At 41.0% G+C, this 26,047-nt stretch overlaps 2 protein-coding genes and 2 long non-coding RNA genes across 7 annotated transcripts in view; 2 read left to right on the top strand and 2 right to left on the bottom strand.

Moving 5' to 3' along the window:
• Nucleotides 1–26,047, bottom strand: part of col18a1a (collagen type XVIII alpha 1 chain a) — an 89,251-nt gene that overhangs the window by 38,050 nt on the left and 25,154 nt on the right. For 2 of the 4 annotated variants that reach the window (XM_079277543.1, XM_079277544.1), the window contains exon 1: nucleotides 4,596–4,990. The exons of the other annotated variants lie outside the window; for them this stretch is intronic. In XM_079277543.1, coding sequence (XP_079133669.1) covers nucleotides 4,596–4,947 — 352 coding nt within the window. In that variant the 5' untranslated portion in view covers nucleotides 4,948–4,990. Of the gene's footprint in view, nucleotides 1–4,595; nucleotides 4,991–26,047 lie in introns of those variants that run through there. 4 annotated transcript variants of the gene reach the window in all.
• Nucleotides 19,395–20,459, top strand: LOC306783911. Its single transcript, XR_013772324.1, has 3 exons — nucleotides 19,395–19,529; nucleotides 19,640–20,325; nucleotides 20,417–20,459. It is a non-coding gene; the product is annotated as an uncharacterized lncRNA (long non-coding RNA).
• On the top strand, nucleotides 20,671–21,660 carry LOC306783781. Its single transcript, XR_013772319.1, has 3 exons — nucleotides 20,671–20,858; nucleotides 20,948–21,224; nucleotides 21,409–21,660. It is a non-coding gene; the product is annotated as an uncharacterized lncRNA (long non-coding RNA).
• LOC306783297 (G2/M phase-specific E3 ubiquitin-protein ligase-like) lies at nucleotides 21,853–23,780 on the bottom strand. Its single transcript, XM_079276884.1, has 6 exons — nucleotides 23,713–23,780; nucleotides 23,478–23,625; nucleotides 23,127–23,224; nucleotides 22,584–22,728; nucleotides 22,335–22,455; nucleotides 21,853–22,169 (listed from the first exon to the last, which is right to left on the bottom strand). Exons 1-6 carry the CDS (start codon nucleotides 23,754–23,756, stop codon nucleotides 21,871–21,873), a joined length of 855 nt encoding a protein of 284 aa, XP_079133010.1. The 5' UTR covers nucleotides 23,757–23,780; the 3' UTR covers nucleotides 21,853–21,870.

Here is a 26,047-nt window from a genome sequence, read left to right as displayed (position 1 = left end):
CTTAGTCAATATGCAGGGTGTAAACAAAACCCTTGCCACATGCCTGTGTATTTTTGGAATGCCGGGGGGAAAATAGTTTGTACGACATTCACAGATGCACAGTGCAAATGCTTCTAAATAGGTTTAGAGCTCATTAAAAATGCTGAAACAGCAGCGCTCTCCTCTAGAAACTGCTATAAAAAGCTTTTAAGAGTGTCACAATTGGGCTATTATCCAGCGAGAGTACTGTGTGTTGCAACACTGCCTCATCATTTCTCGTTTTGTACCAGTGCAACACAAACCGGAGGGGGGGGGGGGGGGCAATGAGTTTCTGGCAGCAAATAAAATCGGGCTACAATGTGCCCATAATTGGAACCCTCCTGAGCTCAACTCAAAATGATTCTCTGGCAAGCAGCGAGCTGAAGAACTGGAGCCAGCTTTCCTGTCATGAGATACAATGTCAATCTCGGCTCAACTGAACCTTGGTACTGTATAAATCAATGTCAAACCACCAAAAGGGTGCACGAGCCACCAAAACAACGACTAAATGTACACCGATGCCACCAAAAGACAGTGTATATCTTAACAGGAAAACATATTTTTTCACGTTTTTTTAGACCACCACAGAGGTGGTCAGGGACAAAAAATCACTTTAAATGAAATGAATCAGCCTCAACTGACACGAGAGTAATGGAGTTTCTCATACAGGATATAGTTTTACTGCCGAGAACAAACCTAAATAAATTGCAGTTGACCTCTAGACCCTGATATGAATGACTGCTCATCTTTCAAGCGGGAGACTGGTAACCATGGAAAAACATCATTAAAGGGGGCTATTGTGCCCCAACAATCCTGTCTTACCTCAAGGGTAGTCCCCCCCCCCTGTGGTAAAAGGATCACATCTGACAGATTTCTTACAATGTTGCCATGCACACACTGATATCTCTGCGATCTTCCCACAGTGATTACACACATATATAGGCTATATTTTAGTATATAAGGTGTTCCCTTATGTTTCTTGCCTCATGCCGACGGCCCTTAACTCTAATTCCATCCAGAATACAAAGTCAAAGTGACGTGTATATCATAAGGCATTCTTGCATGACAGGTCATCGTTAAATGTTGTGAGAGTAGGGTAGTATTAAGGAGAATATAAGTGCCCTCCTCTCATACATCGAGCACACACAGCTGCAGATTGTGGAAAGTGTCTACAGCTTCCCAGACACTGCATAGGAGGGGCTCTGATCAGTGAATCCGAAAGGTCAAAGGACTCGTGGGTGGGTGGATGCAGCGGAAAACAGTACCAGGTTAGAGTTATTAGGCTAGTAAACTGGAAAATAAGGCATTTTTGCCCGTAAGGCACACATTTACAGAGCTTTGTAACATATTATCTTGGCTATTTGTGTGTGACCTCATTCGGTTTTAGGCCAAAGCCCACCAACCCGTTAACTACGTTCAAACATTTACTAGTACGACCACTGGCTGCTGCAGTAAGACATCGGCATTCAGCACACGAGGCGTTTTGTTAACAGAAACAAGGTGAAGTTAGATTGCTAGGCAACGTCTCATTGACTCTGAAGTTTATCAGTAAGCTTCAGGATGTGGGGGCAAAGAGACCTCACAGAGACAGTGATAAGTCAATAGCTAAGTCATTTCTTACATCAAGTCTATTCAGCCTCACTTAATCACCATCACTCCATCAAGCACTGTCCATTAGTAGATTTTTTAAGATTGCCGTTTTTGAATGAGTGGTACCAGATGGTCTTTGACTGCAGTGGCTTTCTGTCTATCCAAGAATGATTTAGAGTGACTGAAAGCACTACAATGATACCTTGAGGGTACTCTAACAGGTGATACCCATCAGGCACGTCTTAGTGGTGGACCAGCTTTTGGAGAGCCTATAAAAGCTGACCTTGGGTTGTAAAGATGGCAACAAGATCAGACCTTTTTATTTTTACAAATGCAAATCTATTTGGGCCCAGATGCATCACTTAGTCCTGGAACCAGGGATATCTTGTCCACTCATGTCTGTCAATGAAGCAAGCTGTCAGAAAGATAGTGAGGCTGTAAAAAGACAAAGTCTTGAACTCCCAGTCATATGTAGTGGAAGTAGAGAGCAGCAGCCCAGTAAAAGGAATTAGGGGTTGAAAATGTTCAGAATTGAAGGCTTGCTTACAGAAACAGATTTTCTCTTATTCAACTGTTGGATTGTTAAACTTAAACTACGGGTTTGCTGGAATCAGTAGAACCTCACTGACATTTAAAAGAGACATTTCAAACAACAAATGAGCTGTTCTGGTGTTTGACATGTCATATTTGATTAATCAAATTGAATTTCCCTGTTAAATTTGTGAAGCAACTTTCCAGCTGTGATAAATACTTTTGCCGAGCATGACTGCTTACCATGCATAACAACCTAATCTGTCCATTTCTGGACAGACAAATGCACATCAAGCTGCCTGCAAGTCACTCGCTGTCAAAAAAAACATGCAATTCTACGTGCCACAATTATCTACAGTGTTTCATGCACAAGATGTCTACAGAAGACATGCCTCTGCTTTATGCAATTTCCAGATGTATCAAGGTTAAAAAAAACACCCTATTTGATTAGTACTAAGAGTAATCATGTGTGGAAACAGACACACATCGTGCTTTCTGACATTACTACAATCTGTATTTAGAAAATATGTAGTTCAATTTGAAATGGGGGGTTCTTTCAATTCACATTTCATTTTTGTGGCATGCTTAACACTATATGCTGTATGTCTGTTGATGCTATGATTGCATCGCAGAATAGGATAAACAAAACTTACAAAACCATGCAAACTCCCTCTGAGCAAAATATCACCCTTTGAATTAATAACTTACAGGAATGACCCATAAATCCACTGTACTGTGTGTGTGTGTGTGTGTGTTATAATGACCTTCAAGTAGTAAGTCACATGCGATCCAAAGGACAAGGGAAACACATACATGCAACACTGTAAGGAGTGCTGGCACCATGCATGTTAGGCTTTAGCCAGAACTTTTACCTTTTAACATCAGGACAAACAAACTTGAGGCATGCTTATTTTTTCTTCTGAATTGTTTTGCTGTGCATGGGAATCAAGAAATTGTTAATGTCTTTGACTGGGCTGACAGGGATAACTGTAAATTCTTTGGGTGGGTATCGGTTATTGGGAATTGGGAGGAAACATCAGACAAACTGGGGGGTAAGGATACTGAAAACTGGTTTAAAATGAATCCCAAAACTAGGATTCATTTTAACCAGTAGTTACCTTTCTGGTTACTAACTGACAAGCACTGATACCCATCATCCTCCTCGTCTGGTAGAGTGTGGCACTCCACAGGGAGGCGTCCCTCATCCAGGAGTGCCCAGCAACTGTCCCGCAAGATTTCGCAGAAACTCCGGCAAGGCAACACCGGCAGCGGGACCAGAGAGCTGCACTTTGGTACCAAGAGAAGGCAGAGAAACCACTCCAAACTATGGTGGCAACGTGACTTCAACAGCCATGCCCATTCATTCAGGAGTACCTGGACTTCCTCCACACTGCTCTGGTTGAGGTAATTGGGCACAACAAACCTTTCCCCAACCATGGAGGAGCAGAAAGGGAGAGCAGTATCAAGCAGTAAGCATTGAGGAGATTTTACGGTAAGTGCTGATTTAGCTACTTCTGTGTGGCTTTCACCTGGTGCCCACACACTTACAGTTGTTGGTCTAATTATGGTTGCTTGGCTCGGCTCTTGCTCACTTACTAATGATTGAGTAGCATCTAAGATTTGATAAATTTGGCTGTTCACATTCTGGCTAGTTGCTGGACTGGGTACTTGAAATTGGGCAGCTATTGGTATTAATTTAGTATCTGGTTTCCTGCTAGCTGTTTGTGGTTGGGTCATAAACATTTCGGGGGTAGTTGGTTCTTGGGTTGTAGAAAGTGCCTGGCGAGCAAATGAATCTTGTCTAGTCTGTAACACTTGGTTAGATAAAGTTTGCAGGCTAGCTGTTAATTCACCAGCTGGTAACTGACTAATGTCCACTAGTTGGTTGTCCTTAGGTACCTGGGTAGTCTCTACAGAGTTGTTGCTTACAATTGGGTTTAGTATATCTCCTAGGGTAGGTATTTCATGAGAATACTTTGTCAAATTAAAGTCATTAGCATTCCAATTAGAGCTACTGTTAAGCTTTCTATTTACTCTTGTGTTATTGCTGGTTTCAACAGACAAATCTAGATTTTGCTCTGATTTTGTGCTACCGAGATTATGGCCCTCATCTGTGCTGTGATGAATTACCAAGGCACTCTTTTGCAATTCCATCTCATTTGTTTGGGACACTACACTGTCTCTACTATCTAACCCCATATGATCAGTGGGCATTACAACTCCTTGATGGTTTTCCTCAGAAAACCCCTGTGTTTCAAAGCCAGCTCTCCAGCTACTTTCAGATCTGGTTGCAGATCCAGATTCAGAATTGAATCCAGAGCCAGACCAAAGACCTGACCCAGTGTCTGATGCCAATTCAGACTCGAGCCCAGATCCAAGTCCTGAAACGCCTCCTGCAAACCTCAAATGATCAGATCCTCCAGAACCCATACCCGTTAGAGAAGATGTGCCATTACCAGGTTTACGTATGCGCGACGAAATCCCTGCTGTTCCCTTTTCTGATTCACGCTCATTCTCCGGTTGTGTTGTAGGTATTAGAGTGGTCAGTCGAAGTCCCTCAGTGGTCTCATCCCAAGTCTGCACATTTTTTTGGATCCCATGTCCCTCATCAATGATCTCCGCTCCAACACCTGCAATGTTCTCTGATGGTGTATCTCCACTACCTGCTGGACTGCCAGACCCCTCATGGTCCACTGTTGGGGGAAAAGTTGTAGTACCAGTCCGGGTCCAGAACCAAGCATCAGAGTAGACCACCCACAGGGTCAACAAAAACAAAACTCCGAACTGGGTCCTCATCTTAGGCATCATATCAAGTCTTGACCACGTCCACGCACTTGATCAGGCTCCCAGACTGAATTGTGTCATGTCCACACTGCCACTACACTAGTCACACACACTTTTCAGCTCTGTCTCCACACACACTCCACTAGGCAGAGAGCAAAAGTGAAGAGGAGTATCCCATTCAAAATAATAAAGGGGGAGAGCAGGAGGAGGTGCCCTCCGTATTGGCTGCCCTGGCAATATTTCCTCTCCTAACTCCTCCTTCCTCCTCCTTCTCCTTTTGTCACAGCAGTGAAAAGCGATCTCTCCTGCTGACTGATACCTTAGAATTACGGCAGCTTTGCCTTTCAGTGTACAATACTGATGCCTTCAGTGTCTTACAGAGTAGGGCAATTTGTTCCCCTTGACTCGTTCTCTTTGTTAAAACAAGATAATGGGAAAACTACAGATCTAGCTTTAAAAAACCTGCAAACTCTGTGAAAATACACAGTGGGAGCAAAAGTTGTGCTCATGTGGTTTGCTGATTTCAACAAAAAAGATTTGAATGCAATTTTGTGGTGAATGTTTGAAATGTAAAGAGCTTTGCTGAATTCCCAGCTGTGGATTAAACGAGTCCCATTCCACTGCAATAATGCAACCAATTATGCTGCAAAGTTGTTGTGACATGTAAACATGTTTAAATATATTCTAAACAACAATATATTACTCCAGCAATTGTATCATTTTATGGGATTTTGGTCAAATGTATCTAAACAACCAAATTCAAAACCACTAAATATAAATTCAATCCACCGGAGTCAGTTGAAGCTCTTATAATCTGTCTTTACATTTCAAATTCAAGGCATAACGTTGTCATTTCCTTCCACTCTTCCCTGCCTACATTGCCCCTGCTCTACATGGTGCAATTTATTGTCCAATACAAGTAAGACCCCTGTTGTCAGTGTTCTGTGGTTACACGTTAATCCAGGCCTCACTTTCTTGTCTAGACTGGTTTCTCACACTGCCTATGGGATCAGTTGACAGAGACCCTCAACATCTGGTAATGGGAGATCAGTGATAAAAGGAGCTGGAGGTTTGTGCAAGTGTGTGTCCAATAGTACCGGGGGTTTTAAATAAAGGCAGGCCTTTTTTTGCATGTAAACACAGTTGCTGATAGAAAGGAACCTGGGTCAAATGTGCACAGCATGCAAACATCCCTGTGAAGGTTCCAGACGCTTATGTTGAGATGCATAAATGTCTCGACACAAGCTTGACAACTTCATCCTGTAGCTCTCCGCCATGGCCCCGGGTCACTGATGATCCATCTGACCCCTGTCTGCAATATTATGTTTGTTTAGCCTCGCAATGGGGGAGGGTGAACACCAGAGACATTGGAAAGTGAGAAAAAAGAAAATAACACAGTATAGCTCACTTATGTATCACAAGGCCGAGCTATTTTGCACTTTTTGCCCTGATGACATTTTCAATGAAAGAAAAATCTTGTGTGTAGTCATATGAAAAGCAGCTTCCTTTTGGGCAAACATGACTAAGGGACTTGTGATTGTCTTGAGTTCGTGTCTGCCTGACTTTTATCTACAAAAACATTTGTCAGTTAAAGGAACTAAAACAGGGGTCTCAAACTCCCGGTCTTTTTTAGTTAGACTTGACAATAAAAATATCCCCATAGTCGAAATTATGAGATAGAAAGTTGAAGTTATGAGATAGAAAGTCATAACTATGATAGAAAGTCAAAATGATGAGATAGAAAGTCAAAATGATGAGATAGAAAGTCAAAATGATGACATAGAAAGTCAAAATGATGAGATACTTAAACACACAGTCATAGAAGCAGCTCTTTGGCTGGTTACTGTACATTTGACATGGAAATGTATTGTGAGCACATTGAAGACTTTAAAACACATGAAATACTTCATGTGGGATTGTGCAAATGCACCCTTGAAAGGATTTTAAGCATTGAACAAAGTTATTGTAATAACTTGTGTTTGATATTTGTCTTTGATATTTTCTTTAATAGTTTGATCTTTGATAGAGTAATGTGGGTTTCTTAACCCTAAATTAAAAGGATTAAAGTTATAATAACAGAAATGTGCTTAAATATATTTTTACATTTATATAACTGCATGTACAATATTTTTACACTTGAATAAACAACAATCAAATGCAGAGTTATTTAACAATATGTTACGAGTAGTTACATTTACAACCGGCCCTTTGTGGGCGACCATGATGCTGATGTGGCCCGGAGTGTAAATGAGTTTGAGACCCCTGAACTAAAAAGAAAAAAAGGTCTCTTTGCCACTACTGAAATAACATATAAAGAACACTACTTCAGGAATGGAAGATGTAAGGCTTTCTATCCTCATTTCAGAGGCAGAATTCTAAGAGGCGAGTTGCAGTAACAGTAAATGTAGATTAGTTGACCCTCAAGGCAAAAAAGAGTTAACACTCTAACCAAGCAATTGTTCACTCTAAAACTGTCAAAAATAGACATTTTAATTACAGCAGTTGCTTGAGTAAAAAAACAAGGAGTGACATCTCATTATTAAGGTGACTTTTACGCAATGCTATCCAAGAAAGGGAACAACACAAAATGTTCCAGGAAACATTAAAAGTGGATTGCAGACATATTCTCATCCACTTGCAGCAAATGGTTTTCTGTGGTCGGACAAACTCTGTGATCAAAGTCATCTTTAGTCTGTAAACCAAAATAAACACAATGTATATAGCAGGGGCTTGGTTAATAAACCCTAGAGCAGGGATTCCCAAAGTGGGGTGCGCGCACCCCTGGGGGTGCGCGAGCTGCCTCTAGGGGGTGCGCGAGAGGAAAAGTGTAATGGCGGTCTGATGGTGTAATAATATTAAATATTTAAAAAAAATGTAATTTTAATTTAAAAACTGTCAGGTGGGACATCTGAAGCTATCAGTCGTAAAAGAGGAGAGGGACAGAGAGAGAGAGAGGAATCGGAGGCGAGGGGAACGGAGAGGTGCGTTGGGGGGAGAAGAAATCGAGGCAGAGTCAGAGGAAGATGAGACGGCGCAGACTGGGAAAAAAAGAGGAAATATGATGAAAAGTCTCTGTGTCTGGGCTTCACTTGGATTGGCAACGCAGATTCCCCAAAGCCACAGTGCGTGGTGTGCAGTGAGGTTCTGGCTAACAGTCTGAAGCTCTTATTTACGTCGCCACCTGAACACCAAGCATGCCAGTGCAAGTCAAAAGCCCCTTACATTGTTTATATCGAAATTGGAGGAGTTACAAAACAGCCAAAAACAACTGGAGTCTCATTCATGTGTTGGGTCTATAAATGACGCACTACGGGCTTCATATCTGGTTACAGAATAGCGAGAAAGGGGCTACCGCACACAATCGCCGAAGACGTGAGCTCGCCAGCTGCCAGAGAGATGGTGGAATGTATGATTGGGGAGAAAGAAGCAAAAAAGTTGTGCATGATCCCGGTGTCCAACAACACTGTGTCGCGCCGCATCGATGCTTTGTCCGAAGACATCCTGGCTACATTAGTCGCTCATTAATTGTAAATTAAATGTGATAATCTGCCTCTGAGCCTGTGCGTGTGTGCTCGCATCCGTATTGCTCTTTAAAAGTGACGCCTTGTGTCACTGAAAGTTATTGAAACTTTGTTGCAGTGTTTCAGGGCGTTTTCACACCTTCAGTTCATTTGCTTTGTTGCAGTTGCTCCTTTGTTCGGTTTGTGTTCACACTGCAACATTTAACAGCGGACTAAATCTTGTAAACAAATGCCACGCGCGAGCAAACTGTTCTCTCATTGGTCCGATTCTTATGCGGCTATGAAGGCTTAAAAGGCTCTGTTGCTTATTTTTTTTATTAAGGGGGGGGGGGGGAGCGCGAACCCGGTCGGGATGTAGAAGGGGGTGCGCGGCCTAAAAAGTTTGGGAACCGCTGCCCTAGAGTAATAAGCTCGGTGATAGGTAATGATTAGCCTCAAACATCAGCTCCCCCTCTCAGGGGTTTATTGTCTTATTGTATAAGTTAGGAGAAACCAAAAAAAAAATAGACACTTTCTTTTGCAAGAATTTCCACATGGCTCATTCAAACCAGATCAATGTAACTCAATGATGGCAGAGGTGCGTGTGCTGTTTTACTCTTTCCATCTCCGGTGGGGATCCCCAGCAGCACGATTGGCTCTTTTATCTCGTCCCTTTCCGCTCTTGTTACTACTCACAGAATCCCGACGGAAAGAAGAAACTGTCTAAAAAAAAAGAGTGAGACTCCAATCAGTGTTCGGAGTAGCCTGAAGATGTTTTTTGTACGACACTGAAATATAAAAGATGGTACAGAGTTTACAAATGTTCAGACACACTTTAAAAATGGGAAACTTGCCAAAAGGCTTGGGTGGCCAAGCATATACCCTGTCACCTTGGAGCTGGAAAACCTGACAAGGAAAAGGTAAAATTGCACTTCATGAAGGTAGCACTTTTGTGCTTTGGGAGTGACAGTTTTTTTCAGAACAGGTAATCTGCAGATATCATAACATACCTTGGACTTTGTCAAAAGTCTCTTCTTTCAACATCCCTTTAATGTGTACTGCTGCCAGTACAGAGTACAGCCTGCAAGAGCTATTTGACAACACTGTGTCCGGTTTTCAAGAGTGGCGTTTGTAATTCTAACAGGTGATTACAGTAAGAATGTTTGAAAAGTTTGCACTGTGTTGTATGTCGAAGATAGTAAGAGGTTGGACAAAGGAACGCACCAACTGTGTTTAGCTGATGAGACTTCTTTTTCTAGGGAAATCAAACTCAAAGGGTGTCTGACCCCTTGAGCAGTCCTTTTAATATGGATTATTGCATATAAAAGAAAATAAAAGTTTCTTTGTGGGACTAATGATTAGGATTTTGTTGTTAATTGATCGAAAATAACAGCAGGGCAATTGTTGTCAATGAAATGAAGTGTTCAAAATTGCATTTGTTCAAGATATAGTTCTGTTAAGATTTGTTTTAAGGGTTTCACAATGTCCCTTTTAGTTCACATGCTGGTCACTGCAGCCCGCAGACAGAGGACCATAATCTCAGCGGGGATCTCTCGTAATGTAAAGGGTCAGTTCACCCAAATGCTTTTGGCACCACTAATAGAATTCCATTCACCTCCAATGTATTTATGTGGTGGCAGAAAGATTTTCCAATGAATACTCTATATTTCTCCTAATTTAAGAAAAGAAAAGCCTTTATCGTACATGTAGATAATGTTAAATGGTATTCCTTGTAAATGTGTGCGATGTCTGCGGCCTGTGAAATCCTGCGATGTTTGAGCAGGGGAAGAAGTGAAATTCCAGGCCTCCCCAGTGTCCGTGCTCACAATACACAGACAAAAGTGTGAAACCTAAGACCAGGAATGAGTCTGACGCCTGAGACCATCAATGGGAGGATGAATGATCGACTAATTACAACACCAACAAAAAAAACAGCTGAACTTAATCCACGAGGGGCCAAAGGTGTCCAACTATCTGTCACTGCACGGCAGTATTTTACTGCCAAACTGTTGTTCAGATCTTGAATTTCAAGTACAGAGTATCGATGTCATCAGAGCAAAATATAGTTTTTGTGAATAATTTAAAAAATAAAAGGATATATGTGTGCAACACAAGGTCTGCTGGAAAGAGAGAAAGTATACGTGACACATACAGATTACAATAAACCTTCTCTATCAACTTAACGTTAACTTATCACTTGAACCGTCACTGAGCTTCTTGAAACATCTAAAATATACACTTGCATTATTGCACTTTGGTTCAAAGGCTTTACAGGCATTAAGGGTTCTGCTGCAAGGAAACACTTTAAGTCAAACAGAAGAGCGTGAAACTAAACGTACGTTACAACAGAGGTTTTCCATACAGAAAAAAAGAAAAGGTGAGGGGTCTATTCTCCGTAGGCCTTGGAGCAGCTAAAGGGCCTTTTGGGAAGCCCTCCCTGCACCTTCACTGATGTTATTTCAGCGAGTGGGGGTCAGCGACCTCTCGCTGTGAGTCATAGTGTAGTCTCCGGTACACAAGCATTAAGCCCCGAGGCACTCGGCTCTGGGAGTTTTAAATGACACAGACAAATCAGCATGTCCGCACAGACACTCGTGCACAAAGTCAACCCATATATGGTTGAAACACATGTGCGCGCACACACACACACACACACACACACACACACACACACACACACACACACACACACAAACTTGGACTGCAGTCGCACAGCATGTCACAGCTGAGCAGCAGTATAAACAGTGAGACACAGACACAAACTAGTGAACATATGGCTACAACACACACACACACAGGACTCCCCTGCTTAAGCTGCAGCCATACAGCATGTCACAGCTGAGCGGCAGTGTAAACATATCTCAATTTGAGTCAACTGCAGAAATAAAAATAAAAAAACACGTGAGGAAATGCCTGCGATACCATCATTAAGAATCCGCATTTGCGTCCATTCTCCATCCAAAAAGACAACTTCTCTCATCTGACCCAGTATCCCGGAGCAACAGGTTGCAACAGAGCGGTGAATCACTGTACAGTGAAGGCACTATTCAGTGGCTCTCCAGCTAAATTTAAAGCCGGTTGTGAATCTTGAAAACGGAGTGCTTGTCTCATCCCCCTCTTTTAAAAAGACACAATCAGCAATTTGTGGTCATGTACCGTGCCCTAGTTTTTCCAGTCTCATGGGAATTAGTGTCACACACGGTATGTGTGGCAGAATGTAAAAACGTTACTTTCTATTGAGTACAGGCTACCCTCGCTAGATGGCAGACCTGGTGGCACCAGACAGTGAGACAGCAACCGATCCAGAGAGCCTGAGAATGGAGGATGAACAGTGTTTTAGGCTGACGGAAAGACCCCGATTCAAATGGCGCCTTCCCTCACATCTCTAAGATCTCCAACCGGTGCATGTGTGTCACTGACTGTGTGAGACAGCCAGAATGAGAGGCGGGGGGGGGGGGGGGGGGTAACAAGAGTGGAGGTCAGAAGGTCATAGCTATCAGATTAGGAGGGAAAGGGGTCCCGTTTCCCACCAATAAAGACTTATCGCAGTCCTGGAGTGGCCTGCAGGAGCAGGTTGTGAGTGAGAAGCCCTGCCTGCAGTGTAAATGCCTCCCATTCAGACATGACAGCTTTTGTAAACTCAAACTGTTGGAGTTTCTTAAATTCATCATCTATGGAAGAGAGATTATCGAAAGACTTTAGAAGAGTGCTGGAGTTCATTCAGACTCTAGCATGAAAACAATAAATATCAATCAAGCAGTCCAGTGTAAAGGCTTCACAAAAGTCATCTGCAATTATCTGTTTGTATTCAAAATACGATCGCTTTTCTATCTCGCAACTCGAGTGGCAGAGGCACCGTCGATGAACGGAACAATGTTAATGCTACAGCGTAGCTTTGACTGTGTGGGTGGTTTCAGATTAAAGGTACTTGTCACTTCGTATTCATTCGAAGCGGTTGCAGCGGACCTGTTGAAACGGATGAGGAGACCTACAGCAATGCAATTAGTAGTCCGAAAGCGCCATTAGTCCTCTTGGTTTTTTTTGTTTTGTGTTTGTAGATCGATGTCAATTGTAACAAGTATTGATCAAGGCCTAAGTCACTAAGTGGTACTCCCCTTTAAAAGGAAATGAATAGTGATACAACTTGTCTCGCAAAAGTCTCTGGCAATAACTCTCACCAAAACTTAAAGAAGTAAGTGAGTTTGACAACCAAAAGCCCATCACATGGCAAAGTAAGCACTGAGCTGTCAATACAATCCTATCAAATCCTGAAAATACAGGCAGTGTTGAAAAGCACTAACTGATTGCTTTAGAGACTGCTAAGCATATATATATATATATATACATATATATATATATACGTATATATATATATATGTATAGTAATATCACAAATTTGCCTCAGGGGCCTTTACGTTCCATACAGCAAACGACACTCTGTGTACTTTTCGACCCTCGCTTTGGATAAGGCGAAACTCCCCCAGTCAAAAATTTAAAAAAAAACCTAAGCTAAGCTGCAGCTTTCAAGCATCTCCGCTGAACAATCCAGTATTCTGTAGAAAGAGACAGCCGGGCAGACAGAGCCCTGCAGGGTTCCTCACAGTCCTGCTCAGGCAAGCAGAAGAAAGCTCTGCTGTCACTCTGAATAAGACAAATTCCATAACAACAGCAGAATAAGTAGCCTGTGGGGCCAAAACAAAAGTTACAGTATAGGCATGTGGTACTATATATATATATATATATATATATATATATATATATATATATATATATATATATATATATATATATATATATATGGGATGGAAGGGAGGATCACATGTTTCACCGTCTTTAATCCATGGAAGAAATGTGATTTTGTTTTTCTCAGTAATCGCTATCACTTATCTAACAGGGCAGATCAAAGCTACGCTGCTGTTCCGCACATGAATTGCACCCTGAACTACGAGTCCCACTTAGGACCAGTGACGGATTGGTTCCTTTGTTGATTCTTTGGCTTGAGATTTAATCAAACATGAAACATGTATGTTTCGGGAACGAGCTACCCGTGCACCAGCAAGAAAGACAAATGATTTACATAAATGTATGTAAGCTAAAACTATAGTAACTTGGTGTGTTATAGCTATCAAGTCATCATTTTCAAATTGTATTAAGGCGCTTATCAGTAAATTGCAGTTTCATTCAGCTTCATTATCTACCTGAATGTAACACAGAGTAAAGTAATCACCTTAGTAAACTATAACAGGAAACATGACATGGCCTTAAAAAGAGGAGCGATGCAGGAAATGACCCGAGGATTGAAACCCCCTTGCCGTCACCCATAAAAAAATCCCCACTCTAAAAGGACTACTTTCTTCTGCCTGCAACGACTCCACTAATTAGTGCGCGGTGAAGTCAGAGCATCCAGAAATATCTTAACTGTAATTGCCCCGCGATGCCTGGAGGGTATTGTCTCAACTAATGACAGAGACGCCGTATTGATTCCTCTGCCTCAAACTAAACGTCAAAGAGGAGACAGGCGGAAGCTGCAGAGAACTTTACTCTCATAGATGTTTACATGTGAACGTGTGTGTTGGCTCAGAAAAGGCAACTTTTTACACTTTGACTTTTTTGTGTCTTTATGGAAGCGTGTTATTGTGTTCTATTAAAGGTGTTAGGTGCTTTTCTAGGAATGTTGGAAAGGAAGCGCATTCGCACATACTAAGCAGAGGACCACATGCTGCATCACAGCAGCCGGTTAGGAAAATCTGATTGTGCTGGTGTTTCGTATCACTTCACATCATAAGATCGGGGTGGTAGCTGTGGGGAAATAGCTCCCTCTAGTGGCCACAATGTGAGCCACACCTCGTCGCAGTGACGGTACTGCATTGATCACACAGCCTTGCCTCAGCTGTCTATTATAAACTGATTGATGCCAAACTACATTTCAAATGCAACCCCAATAGAAGGAAAGCAGTTATTTATGTTGATGTGTTTTCATCCCATGGAGCGTCCCAGGACAAACTGTTTACTCTTGGTATACACGGCCGCATTGTCTCACGAAGACAAAGATGTTGACAGGTGTAAAATAGCTCACAATGATCGGTAAAATCAGCGGCTCTTTGACGCGGCGTCCCACATCCTCGCTGCTGCAACAAAAGCAAACCTCGCTCGACAGGTGGTGCTCCCCGAACGAAAACACACCTGCGGAAAGTCAAACACACCGACCGTAAGGCCTGTCAACAGCCTCGGGGGCAGATAAGGCACGTGGTCAAGATGCTGCAAAAAAAGATTTGTTTGCTTGTGCATGATTGTGTGCAGTCGGCAGGAGAGAGAGAATGACTGTATTGCACACTGTTTAATTCGACGCTCGCTGAAGATAACCATTTGTTACCGTGTTCAACTCCAAGATTACGTCCTCAAAGGGGGCCGCTTCTCTTGACATTTAACAGCGCATGAGATGACTTGCAATACGACATATTGATGGATTAAAGAATTATCACCGCTGCCAAAGTAAGTAAACCGCTCGCTCACTCAAAGCAAACTAACTCAAAACTGATTTATTTTTTCCATTTTGGTGCCAAAAAAGTAGACAGAAGATCTACATAATCTACACACGTACATCTAAGTCATGTGAAAGCACTTGTGCTGTTCACCGTGTTGATCAGCAGAGGGAGACTGAACCACTGTGGGGTTCATGACGGGGTTCAAAGGGACACTGGCCTCATTACGGTCCAAAGCACTTAGGTCACAGGACTGTCATCAGCACGCGCACACACACACAGACACACACACACACACACGCACACGAATATCAGATGAGAGACAGGCGGGGCCAACACACAGGATAACTAAGTCCATTCAGGTCATCATAGGAAACGGAGTCTTAATATTTTGTTGCACTAACCTGCAGCAGAGTCCAGTGTTGCACACGGACGTTTGGCCGAGTGACTTCCTCCAACAACACCTACCTCTAGTAGCGGTATTTTGTATTTATAATTGTCCATTTTAACTTCATTATTAATGCCCATATCCTTTTTCTAAATAATTAAACAATATAAATACAATAATGGCTGACTCCAAACTGCCACTTAAAGCAAGGTTATTTAGTACAGTATGTATTTACAACATTGTAGTTAAAACAATAACGTTCCCCACTAAATCAATACGCCTTACTCCAAAAGCTGACTGAATTAAAATAGGAATACAATTCAAATCTCAATAAATATGTCGCCAACAAAAATTGTATTAACTGATTACATGTGTGATATCTTAAAAACCTAAAAAATTAACAAAAATATCAGGTTTAAAATGAAAAGAAAAAGTGCCACCAAAATATTTGTCTGTGTCAGGTCCTTGCTGGCCTGAGTAAGGACAAGTCAAAAGTTGATGTTCAGAACAGTGACACAAATACTTGAATTGAATGAAGTGAATAAAGTAATGTACCATAGTCTGTGTGGACCCTTACACAGTAAAGGAAGAAAAGATAATGCTGAGAAAACAGGTACACATGAATATATCCAAAATAAACAAAGAGCACAACTCAACCGAGACTTCCTACCAACCGCTCACCACCATATGCAACTTATTTATTCTTAACAAACCTTGAGTTTATATCATTGTTTTTGTTCTTTATCATGTGCATCTGAGAGTAACTCATTTTGTTCTTAACGACGGCCCGGCGGATCTTTGGGTGAACTTGAGGTAAAGGGTCACCCCACTCTGACAAATCATTAACCTGCTCTCTAAACCTGAAAAGAATGGAGACGGACTCTCCCACACCTGGAATCCAGACACTCTGCTTGTCTATGGGCAGGGCTAGAGGGTCACCGAGTTGGAAATGTCACATTCAGGTTAGCTATATATTTACCACAGAATACCGAAATCTGATGAACAAAATTTTGGTATTCAAGTTATACATTTGTTCTTCAGTTTTTGAAACATTTGGGGGCGATTTGATTTTTAGTGATTACTGTCATTTCAATGTTTTTTTTTTCCTCTTTGCGAGATCATTTCCTGGTCACCAGGTGGCTACATGTCAGAGGATTGGGGCCTTTTGGCCAGAGGGGTTACGAGATTCACCCTCGAGACCAGGGGAAATCTGGATTGAGGGAATAAATGCGTCACGGTGTCATTTCCTTTGATGAACTGTTATGAAGATGTCCTTAAAGCAAGGCACTTAGCCTCCAACTGGAGCTCACTCGCTAATGATAAACGGCCGTGAGGGTTGTGTGAGTAGCTCAAGCATTTGGCTCTAGTTTAGTTCAATTTCATGATTTTAACTTCATGCATTGAATGTCTCTGTGACGATCTACAACCCACCATCATATCGCCCGAGTGTGCAGAACACACAAATTGAGTGACGCTACATAACCGCCGCCCGTGTTCAGGCTGATCAAATCCAGCCTGTTGATGTCTCTCTGTTGGGAGAGCGTCACCCAAATTTCTGCTGGAGAAATGAAAGAGAAAAATTGCTAATTTTCCATTTTGCCATTGGTAACCACCAGTTGAGGGGAGTCTGGAGGGGGAGACGTTAGTAAAGGAATTGCACGTACCAGCTGTTTCTCTGGGACTGCCTAGCAGGACAGTGCACTGCAAGTCTGAACTCTTCCTTCTTCAGACATCTGACACGCATGAACCATTTGTTTTTTTCCTCACCTCATACAAAATGTCAGATTCCAACCAAGGCCATGTTTAAAGAAAGTCAACTGCAAAAACTGAACAGCAGATGCATTGCCAGCACCACCTTTAAACCACCGGCCGAAGATCAGAAGGTAAATAATTTCAGGTTTTGCATCACCAGCTCAACCAGACCAGTCAAAAGAGAAATGCCGGTGGCTGCGACCTGATCGGCTATACAGCGATACGTTTGGGGCCAGCTGGTGATGACAACGCCGTCATTCTCACGTCCCACAAAGATGAAACAACGCGGAGATCGGAAGTCCGACATTAGGAGTGTTGACTTTGGGGATTAGGAACCGGATGGGCAGAAAAAACGGAACAAATCGTCCAGATACTTCTTTGAGAGGCATCTGTAAGTGACTGCAGGGAAACGGAAAACAGCGCTGACATCCTTAAAATAATCCTTTGACCTTTGTGTTTTCTCTCAAAAAGGCTGGATCTGTTACTCTGACATGTCTTTGCCAATACAGTACATTGTATTTGTCCCCTGAGGAGTCTTTCATGCACTTATTTATTTATTTTGTATTATCCTTTCCCAGATGCGAACTGGCACAACAAGTACGGGTTTAGAGAATTTCTGTGAATATCGTGTTATCTCAGGGGAATGGAAGCAAGATAAACCCCAAACAAAATCAGCTAAACTCAGGTCATGCAGCCTTTGAGGAAGGGTAATACTGAATTTAGGTAATAATCTGAGAAGTCGTAGAGACTCAAATTATGTATTTAAGAAGAAGAAGAAGAAACATTCCTTTATTAGTCCCACAGTGGGGAACTTATTCTCTGCATTTGACCCATCCCTGTATATATAGGGAGCAGTGGGCTGCCAATGACAGGCGCCCGGGGAAAACAAGCAAACTGTATAAAAATACTACCTTAGACATAGATTGCTATGTCTACCTTCCAGTAGTTTAGTTGTTGCCTGTAATTAGCATTGTAGCTGGAAATGAGATGTTAACAGCATGGTGAAAAGTGCTGTTAAAGTGCCAGATCCTTTAAAGGTTGATTAAGCCAGATGTAGGACTGAAAGTATGAAGGTAGATTTGTGTCTTTATTTTTCAAAAGCAAAAAAAGGTTTCAAAAGCAAAAAAAAGTTTCAAAAGCAAAAATAAAAGTTTTAAAAGCAAAAAAAAAAGTTTCAAAAGCAAAAAAAAAAGTTTTAAAAGCAAATATATAAACTGAGAATAATTTATTTGTTAAAAAAATAAAAGCTTTGGTTTTGAATCCAAAAGTTTTGAATCCAAAAGTTTTGAAACTAAAAGTTTTGAAACTCAAAGTTTTGAAACTAAAAGTTTTGAAACTCAAAGTTTTGAAACTCAAAGTTTTGAAGCCAAAAGCTTTGGAACCAAAAGTTTTGAAGTCAAAAGTTTTGAAGCCAAAAGCTGAGTTGGGTGTAGTGGGCGGGGCATACGCTGCTGAATGTATCAGGAGTTTCTATTGGTCCGTTTGACTTGCGTCTCGTATCTGCATCATCTACACAAACGGGAGGTTACGTGACATGGAGGTAAGTTGACTGCTCTGTTTTGTCAAAATTATTGTAAATATAGCAGCACTTCACTTTCTTCTCATGTTGTTCGTGTCGTGGAGTCTCTTTTTAAGAACGACATGGAGGGCTGCTGTGTTGACATGTAGCCCCACTGTGGGCGAACGTTACATGCACCTGAGGCATCTATGTTAGCTAAGGTTAGCTACACATGTATGACACAATTTAAAACCAATTCTATGAGCTTGGTTCTCTCTGACCGAGGTAGGTACAGATGACGACACTGTATCTAAAAACGACATGCGTCTTATGACTACACTGGTCAGACACCGAAGAAAACTTTTACTACTTCTGCCACCTCTGCTTGAAACGTCCCTTATTTGTTCAAACGCACCACCTTGTCGCGGAAGCTGTGCAGTACACACACATACATGATAGTAGATAAATTGGCAATTATGAACGCAGGCTCTGGGAAAATACTTTAAATCAGTGTATTTTAGATCACATATATGCCTCGCATGGAAATGAACATGCATGTGCTACAACTCTATTATTTTTATTCATAGGTTCTTGTGTGTGCTAACAAGTACGAATCATGTAACAGTAAAAGGTACCCAAAATATTCAACACTATTGTAAGTAACATTATCAGTTGACCCCATACAAAGGCTTGTATCATTTGATACTTGATAATTAACAAAATTGTACCACTTGTGCCTTTATAATAAGCTCCAGAGAGTAAAATAGTGACACAAAACGCATTCAACTTACATTTAAACATGTCTGTGTGTTATGGAGGGGTTCTGTATATTTGTTAAATCATTCCATTGTTTAGTTTGTTGGCAATGACTGGCTTTTCTTGTTATACGATATGACTATATGGTCTGTGTATTTATAATAATCCAGTGTGGTCATAATTCCCTTTTCTACAGAATGGAACCTCTTCCACAAATAGCTTTTGTTCAGGTATGTTGACCTCTCTCCTCAAAATGTAATTCATCTGTATATACACATATAAACATGTTTTGATACCACTGCTCTAATAAATTTCTATTTTGCTAAATTCCCTCTTACAGGAATCCATTAGCAGGCGGCTTTTATGCAGGGTCAGGGATCGGCTTTCTGCAGTAATCACAAGGGAGCCAATTGATTTTGATTACCTGCACATGGTTATCTCTCAGGAATTGCAGTTTCTTCGAGCAGGGGCAGTCTATATGGATATTCCTCAGTGTGTAGTAGATGGTTTACAAAATCTAAGTGAAGTGATCAAGTCTCACATTTCAAACAGCACTGTTGCTCCATTACTTGACAGTGTAGCTGTAGTTGAATGGAATGGTACTGTGGGTCGACCAAAATTTAGCATTAATACCCAAGTCCTTGAAAATCTTCTCAGCATGAACCTACCAATGACCACTCTGGCTACTGCCCATGGCATTTCAAGATCCACACTTTACAGGAGGATGAGGGAGCATAATCTCTCAGTCAGAAACACCTACTCTGATATATCAGACATTGTACTTGATCAAAAGGTGAGATCTATCAAAGCCAGAATGCCTGATGCAGGATATCGGCTTGTAAAAGGGTCTCTACTGGCTATGGGATATCGTGTCACATGGAGTAGACTGAAGCTGTCCATGCAGCGTGTCGATGCCGCTGGCATTATTTCAAGAATGGTCCAGTTGACATGCATTGCCAGACGGACATACTCTGTTCCAGCTCCATTGTCTCTTGTCCACATTGACACCAATCACAAGTTGATCAGGTATTGTTTTAAAATTAATTACCATACACATTTATTTTAATCAAGGATTTTATATCACTGTTATAATGTCAAATCTTCTGAAAATTTGAAGGTACAACATAGTGATTTTTGGGGGTATTGATGGCTTTTCCAGGAAGGTAAGCCTGATCTGTTTTCTATAACTATTCTTTACATGATCACATCTTGTTTATATTATCAGTCTTGCTCAGAATATAACCCAAGTCATCTTTAAATCCTATTCCTGAACAGATTTTCTACCTTAATGCAGCTCGGAATAACAAAGCAGAGACTGCTCTAGGATTTTTCATGGATGGTGTGCAGAAGCATGGATGGCCATCAAGGCAAGGACCTTCTCTTTCATACCAGGCGTAAATAGTTTAGCCATCCAACCCTTGTCACACTACTCTGTTTGTCTCATTTAGAGTCCGAGCTGATCAAGGGGTGGAAAATGTAGACATTGCGAGATGCATGTTTACTGTGAGAGGAACCGGTCGTGGCAGCTTTATTGCTGGCAAAAGTGTCCACAACCAAAGGTAAAAATTGTATGTATTACTATAAATGTTTACATTATATAAAACATGAATATCAAATGTAGCCACTTCATCATGTAATTTGCTTCCAGAGTGGAACGCCTTTGGAGAGATGTTTGGAATGCTGTAACATCTCAGTACTACAACTTGCTTCACATCTTAGAGGAAGATGGCTTCATTGACCTTTCAAATGCGGTTCACCTCTTCTGTGTGGGGTACGTCTTCATTCCCCGTCTACAACAAGATCTGCAAAATTTTGTGGAGACCTGGAATTACCACCCCTTAAGCACAGAGGGAAACTTGTCCCCGAATCAGCTTTGGAGGATTGGAACGCTACAAGTACCTGTGCCAGAGCCAGATCTGCAGGAGGTACTGTGTGTACTATACATTTAGCACAAGAACAAAGAAATGCAATTAAAAGTATGGTATTCATTAATTTGCTATATCACTCGAACCTAAATTAATAAATATTAACATTAGATCGTCTACAGTATGTGTATAAACGAGGCAATGGCTATATTCGTAATTAATGTATGTGTTTGGTCCATCTCAGATCCTGCAAGCAGAACACTTGCATGATGAGGAACCTGATCCAGAGCATGGGGTCACTGTAGCAGAGATGCCGTGCCCCTTGTCAGCTGAAGGTCTTGCTGCAGTGCAGCAAGTAAACCCCACCGTCGAGTCCTCTTCTTTTGGACGGGACATCTATATGCATGTCCTTCAACTGGCCTCATTTTTTGGATGAAGTTTGATTGATATACTTGATGCACATCTCATGTGCTTATTCTAAAACCAGTATGCACGTTTAACTGATCACAAATAAAGCACAGTAAATAGATACTTATGTGTTTATTTTGCTCACTCACATTATAACAAGGTGGCATAAATAGCTGCAGTATAAAATGATTCTGGAACATTTTGTTTGTTTCACTAAAGAATAGAAAACATAAAGAACAAGCACAAGTGAAACACAACACAGAACCATGCTCTTGCCAACAACTATTGAACACATTTATCACACTCTATCAAATCCTGCACCATACTTAATGGCAGTTTGCAGGAGTGTTTTAAAAGATTCATAATCTTTAATGTGGGCTACTGGGAATGTGATGGTGTCTGTGCAAGCACTGACACTTGGGTAACACACAGTGTGGTTAGGCATGGCGTTCAGACACCAATGATCAAATTTCACTGTGAGTTTGAATGTTTGCCGATCTTCCAAAAGCAGATGTCTGTGAGCTTGACCAGTCATCCACTGCATGACTGAGGATACAGTCAAAGCCTCTCCTGCAGTGTCGCCATCAGTTTGTGCATCTTGAAGAGAAATACAAAGTGTAGACCAGAATAAATCTCTCCAGTCATTTTATATGCAAACAGTTAAATATGATGCTCATTAAGACAGTTCTATGGTATAGAATTAGGGTGGAAATCTAAACTTTCAATCACAAATAATTATTTTAAATGAATGGTTGGACATACCGTCAAGTTCTAGGAGGAAATCTTGGAAGTGCTCCAAGATTTTTGATTCCTTCACTTGTTTACTTGAACCACTTACACTCAACTCCGGGGCCAGATGGGACATGATGTAATGTGAGTCCACCTACATTTCAAACATAGTGATACACAATGAGATTTCTCAAAACTTAGCTAGTTAACAAGCAGAAAGGAAGTTATGGAAATACTATGTAGTACAACTAGTACAACACTCAAAGCAATACTCGTGCATACTGAGTCGTCGTCTCTGAAGATGAAGAGACTGCGACACTCTTCTGGCTTTGTCTGCATCACTTTGATGAGGTCACATACTTTCAGGCCCTCACGCAGTTGCTGAAGCATGGGCATGCGCTTAGTCTTCACATGAAGTCGAATCGCCCTGAATACAGAAAAAATGATTTAAAGGGAAATAATCTCCAAGTCAAGCTGTCCAGGTGTAGTAGTTAAGACTTTCGGGCAGCAGGCTGAGGAAAATGGCCTTGAACAAGGCTTTGCTACTACATGTAGACAACGGTATACATTTCCTTTTAACCCTACATGGACATGTCAGTAAAATACATTTTGAGCATTGTAATTGGAGTGCCTTGGACTCTAGCTCATTTCTCTTTACTCAAAATAAATGTTTCACATTGAAACCAAAGAGCACCCTAGAAACAATAACCGATTATCATTATCCTAAAATTTCTCAAAGAAAAAATAAAACACAAGGCCTATGATTATCTGAGGCCACACTACAATGTGTTACATCAGCAGTAATATTTGATATTGTGTGAATACCTTAATATGTTTTCTTTATGCTCCATGTCAACTTTGCCTGTGTAGCCACAATCCAGAATGGCTTGGATGTGAGGAGTCATGTCAGAAGCATCTTCAATCTTAAATAATCATACCAAAAATATTAAATTGTACTTTAATGCTTTGCATTCACAACACATTATACAATTTCCCAGGATACCACAGTCCATGGTTTACAGCTGAATAGACCAACATGAAATTGTTGCATCATTCGTCCTGTAAAGTGCCTTAATACAATATTAACTGTTTTGGGCATTATATAAACAAGTAATTAAAACATTGTGTTGTGATGAAATTAATCTGTGTATATTTTGCTAAAAAAATTCAACTTACCATTGTTATTAATGGTGATAAAGTAGAGTCATGGACGCCCTTAGATGAAAGGTTCTCAGAGAAAAGGTAGTCATAGCACCATTCTTGCATAAAACGTGGTGCTGGTCCTCCTTGAGCTATGCTGACAGCAAATACTTCACCAGCTGTCCTACAAACAGGAACAGAGGGTTTAAAATACTCAACATCAGTGCAGGGGGAGGCCTCTGCTCAATTTTGTAATCATTAGGGGGAATACCTAAATAACCCTTCATCCAAATCATTCAAGGAATACTTTGGCATCTTCCCCCTTTCACTTTCTCCTTCAAAAAGTCGTTTCTCGATCCCAGCAACCATTGCTAAAATACAAAACAAAACAATGAAAAGCATTACACAAGCTGAATTTTGTAGATTGTCAAAAACGTAATTGAGCTCATACATTGACAAGTGCATTATTGTACATATGTTGGTAGCATCTTCAGCTGAATGGTTCTTCAATTAATTTCCCCCTGGGGCAAATAAACTTATAATGCTCAACTACTCACTTGACAGAAACTCCTTCTTCAGGGCCCCCGTATCAATCCCTGCTTCTCCCAGGAATGTGATCCTCAAGGGATTCACAGGACCGCCATTTTTTTGACGCTTCCATAACTTCAGACCTCTTTCCACCATGTTGTCTCTGGATACACAAATCTCAAACGTCTTGCTGGAGTCCACCTGTGATCTTACCCACTTGATAACATCTTCCTCGCTGTAAAAAGTTTAAAATCTTGAAATTAGCCTCACATTGGAATGTATTTAATACCAACATATAAATACAGTACATTTCATAATAAATGAATATACCATGAAATAATTTACCATGAAATAAGATCCATATCAGTATGACGTGTGTCTCTTTGACAGGTTCTGTCCTCACTACTATCAGAATAAAGGCAATAGTTATTCATCTTCACACACAAATCTTGCATGCTAACACTGCCATCAATGGGTGTGTAAACCAGACTTTTGCATCTTGCCATCTATGTCTAAATATAGTAAATGCAATAAATCTACATGACACAAACCAATTTATATGGCTTATCTTCACAGTATGAAAAATTGTCAAACCAGTCCAAAACAATTACCGTTGTCCACAACAGCTTGCATGTGCCTCGATGTCTGAGACAGGAAAGACATGGGTGCATATCGGGCATTGGACCTCTTCTTCCTACATGCGGACATATGAAATACGGACTCATACCAAAGTTATGGGCAATAACTGTAACATCAAAGATGGCTAATCTTAACTTTTTTTTAAACTACTCTACCTTCTGAGGGCAGTGGTCTTCACTGGATGATGAAGCAGATCCAGCAGATATTGAAACAGGTCCAGATGTCACTTCCTCAACAAACACCAAATCTTCATCCTGAATGTGAAATAGTGCAGGCACGTTTACAATTCTAGTTGTATCAAGTCTGTTAACTTTTATCAAGGACTAAAGTTCTACTGGTATTTAGTCTTGTGGATCAATCAGATGGTTAAATATCATTAAAATGCACAATTCATGTTTGGCAACATATTCAATAATTTGTTGACAGCTTTTAAATACGATATATTAAACAGAACATTTTACTTGTTCCTAAAATTACAATCTGTACTTATTTTGATCATCCTTAACCCTAAACTGTAAGGCAATTCACCTCTGTTTCAGGGCGTGAGTGAAGACAGTCATTGACATGGAGTGCCAGCATCTGCAGAGGCATCTCTATTTTGCACTGTTTGCAGCTGGCTTTCGGCATCAGTGCAAACTCTGGTGCACTTGCAGGAAGAGGTGTTAGATCTAGTTCATCTTGGAGAGGAACAACATAGAACATGGTCTTTCCTGCAGCAGAGGAACATCTCAGTACGGACCCAGTGTAGCCCTCAGCCTCCAGAGGAACAGCAGAGAGTTTTCTCCTTCCATTTCCACCTGTGAAAACACAAACAAATGAAAACGACTGATTTTGGGGATGACCCCAAAACATGATGTATTCCTCCTCTTTTGGTTGTAGGTACAATAAACATAAAATATGTTTCAATTTAAGTACAGTAATTATTAACCTGTTGCTTTGTAAAGTAGCCATCTGTCCTCGAGATGTGCCATCTTTGGAAAGTTGTTTTTTAGTAGACTGGACAACTACATTAAAATAAAAACAATTTGGGACAGTTTTATCATGTGAAAAACATTAGACAAAATTCTTACTCTTGACAACACATTCGGCATTGTGCCTGCTTCAGCCTATAAAATACCTCTGCATGTGTAAAGTCAGATGTCACTGACAAAGTCCTCTTTCCCAAGCCTGCCTGCATGAACGTCACCTCATCCGCTGAGGTCGGAGTCATTTCAAGTTTTGATGCCACTAAAAAAAAAATCAGCTCAAAAGGCTTCCACATTTTCAAAACCTTTGCAGGCATGTGACCTCTGGTTTGAAGTCGTTTCTTGCCCCTAAAGAATCCAGGGAAGGACCTGTATGATTTTAGAAGAATAATATTACTTTTGAATTATTATACTTCTCAACCAAGCGCACCACATCCAAGTATTCCAGAGTAAAGAACACAACAGTTGCCCTTA

This window comes from Melanostigma gelatinosum, assembly GCF_949748355.1.
Source record: "Melanostigma gelatinosum genome assembly, chromosome: 10".
In the NCBI taxonomy this organism is placed as follows: Eukaryota; Metazoa; Chordata; class Actinopteri; order Perciformes; family Zoarcidae; genus Melanostigma; species Melanostigma gelatinosum.
Note: the sequence above shows the minus strand (reverse complement) of the source record. Positions and strands in the feature narration are given on the sequence as shown.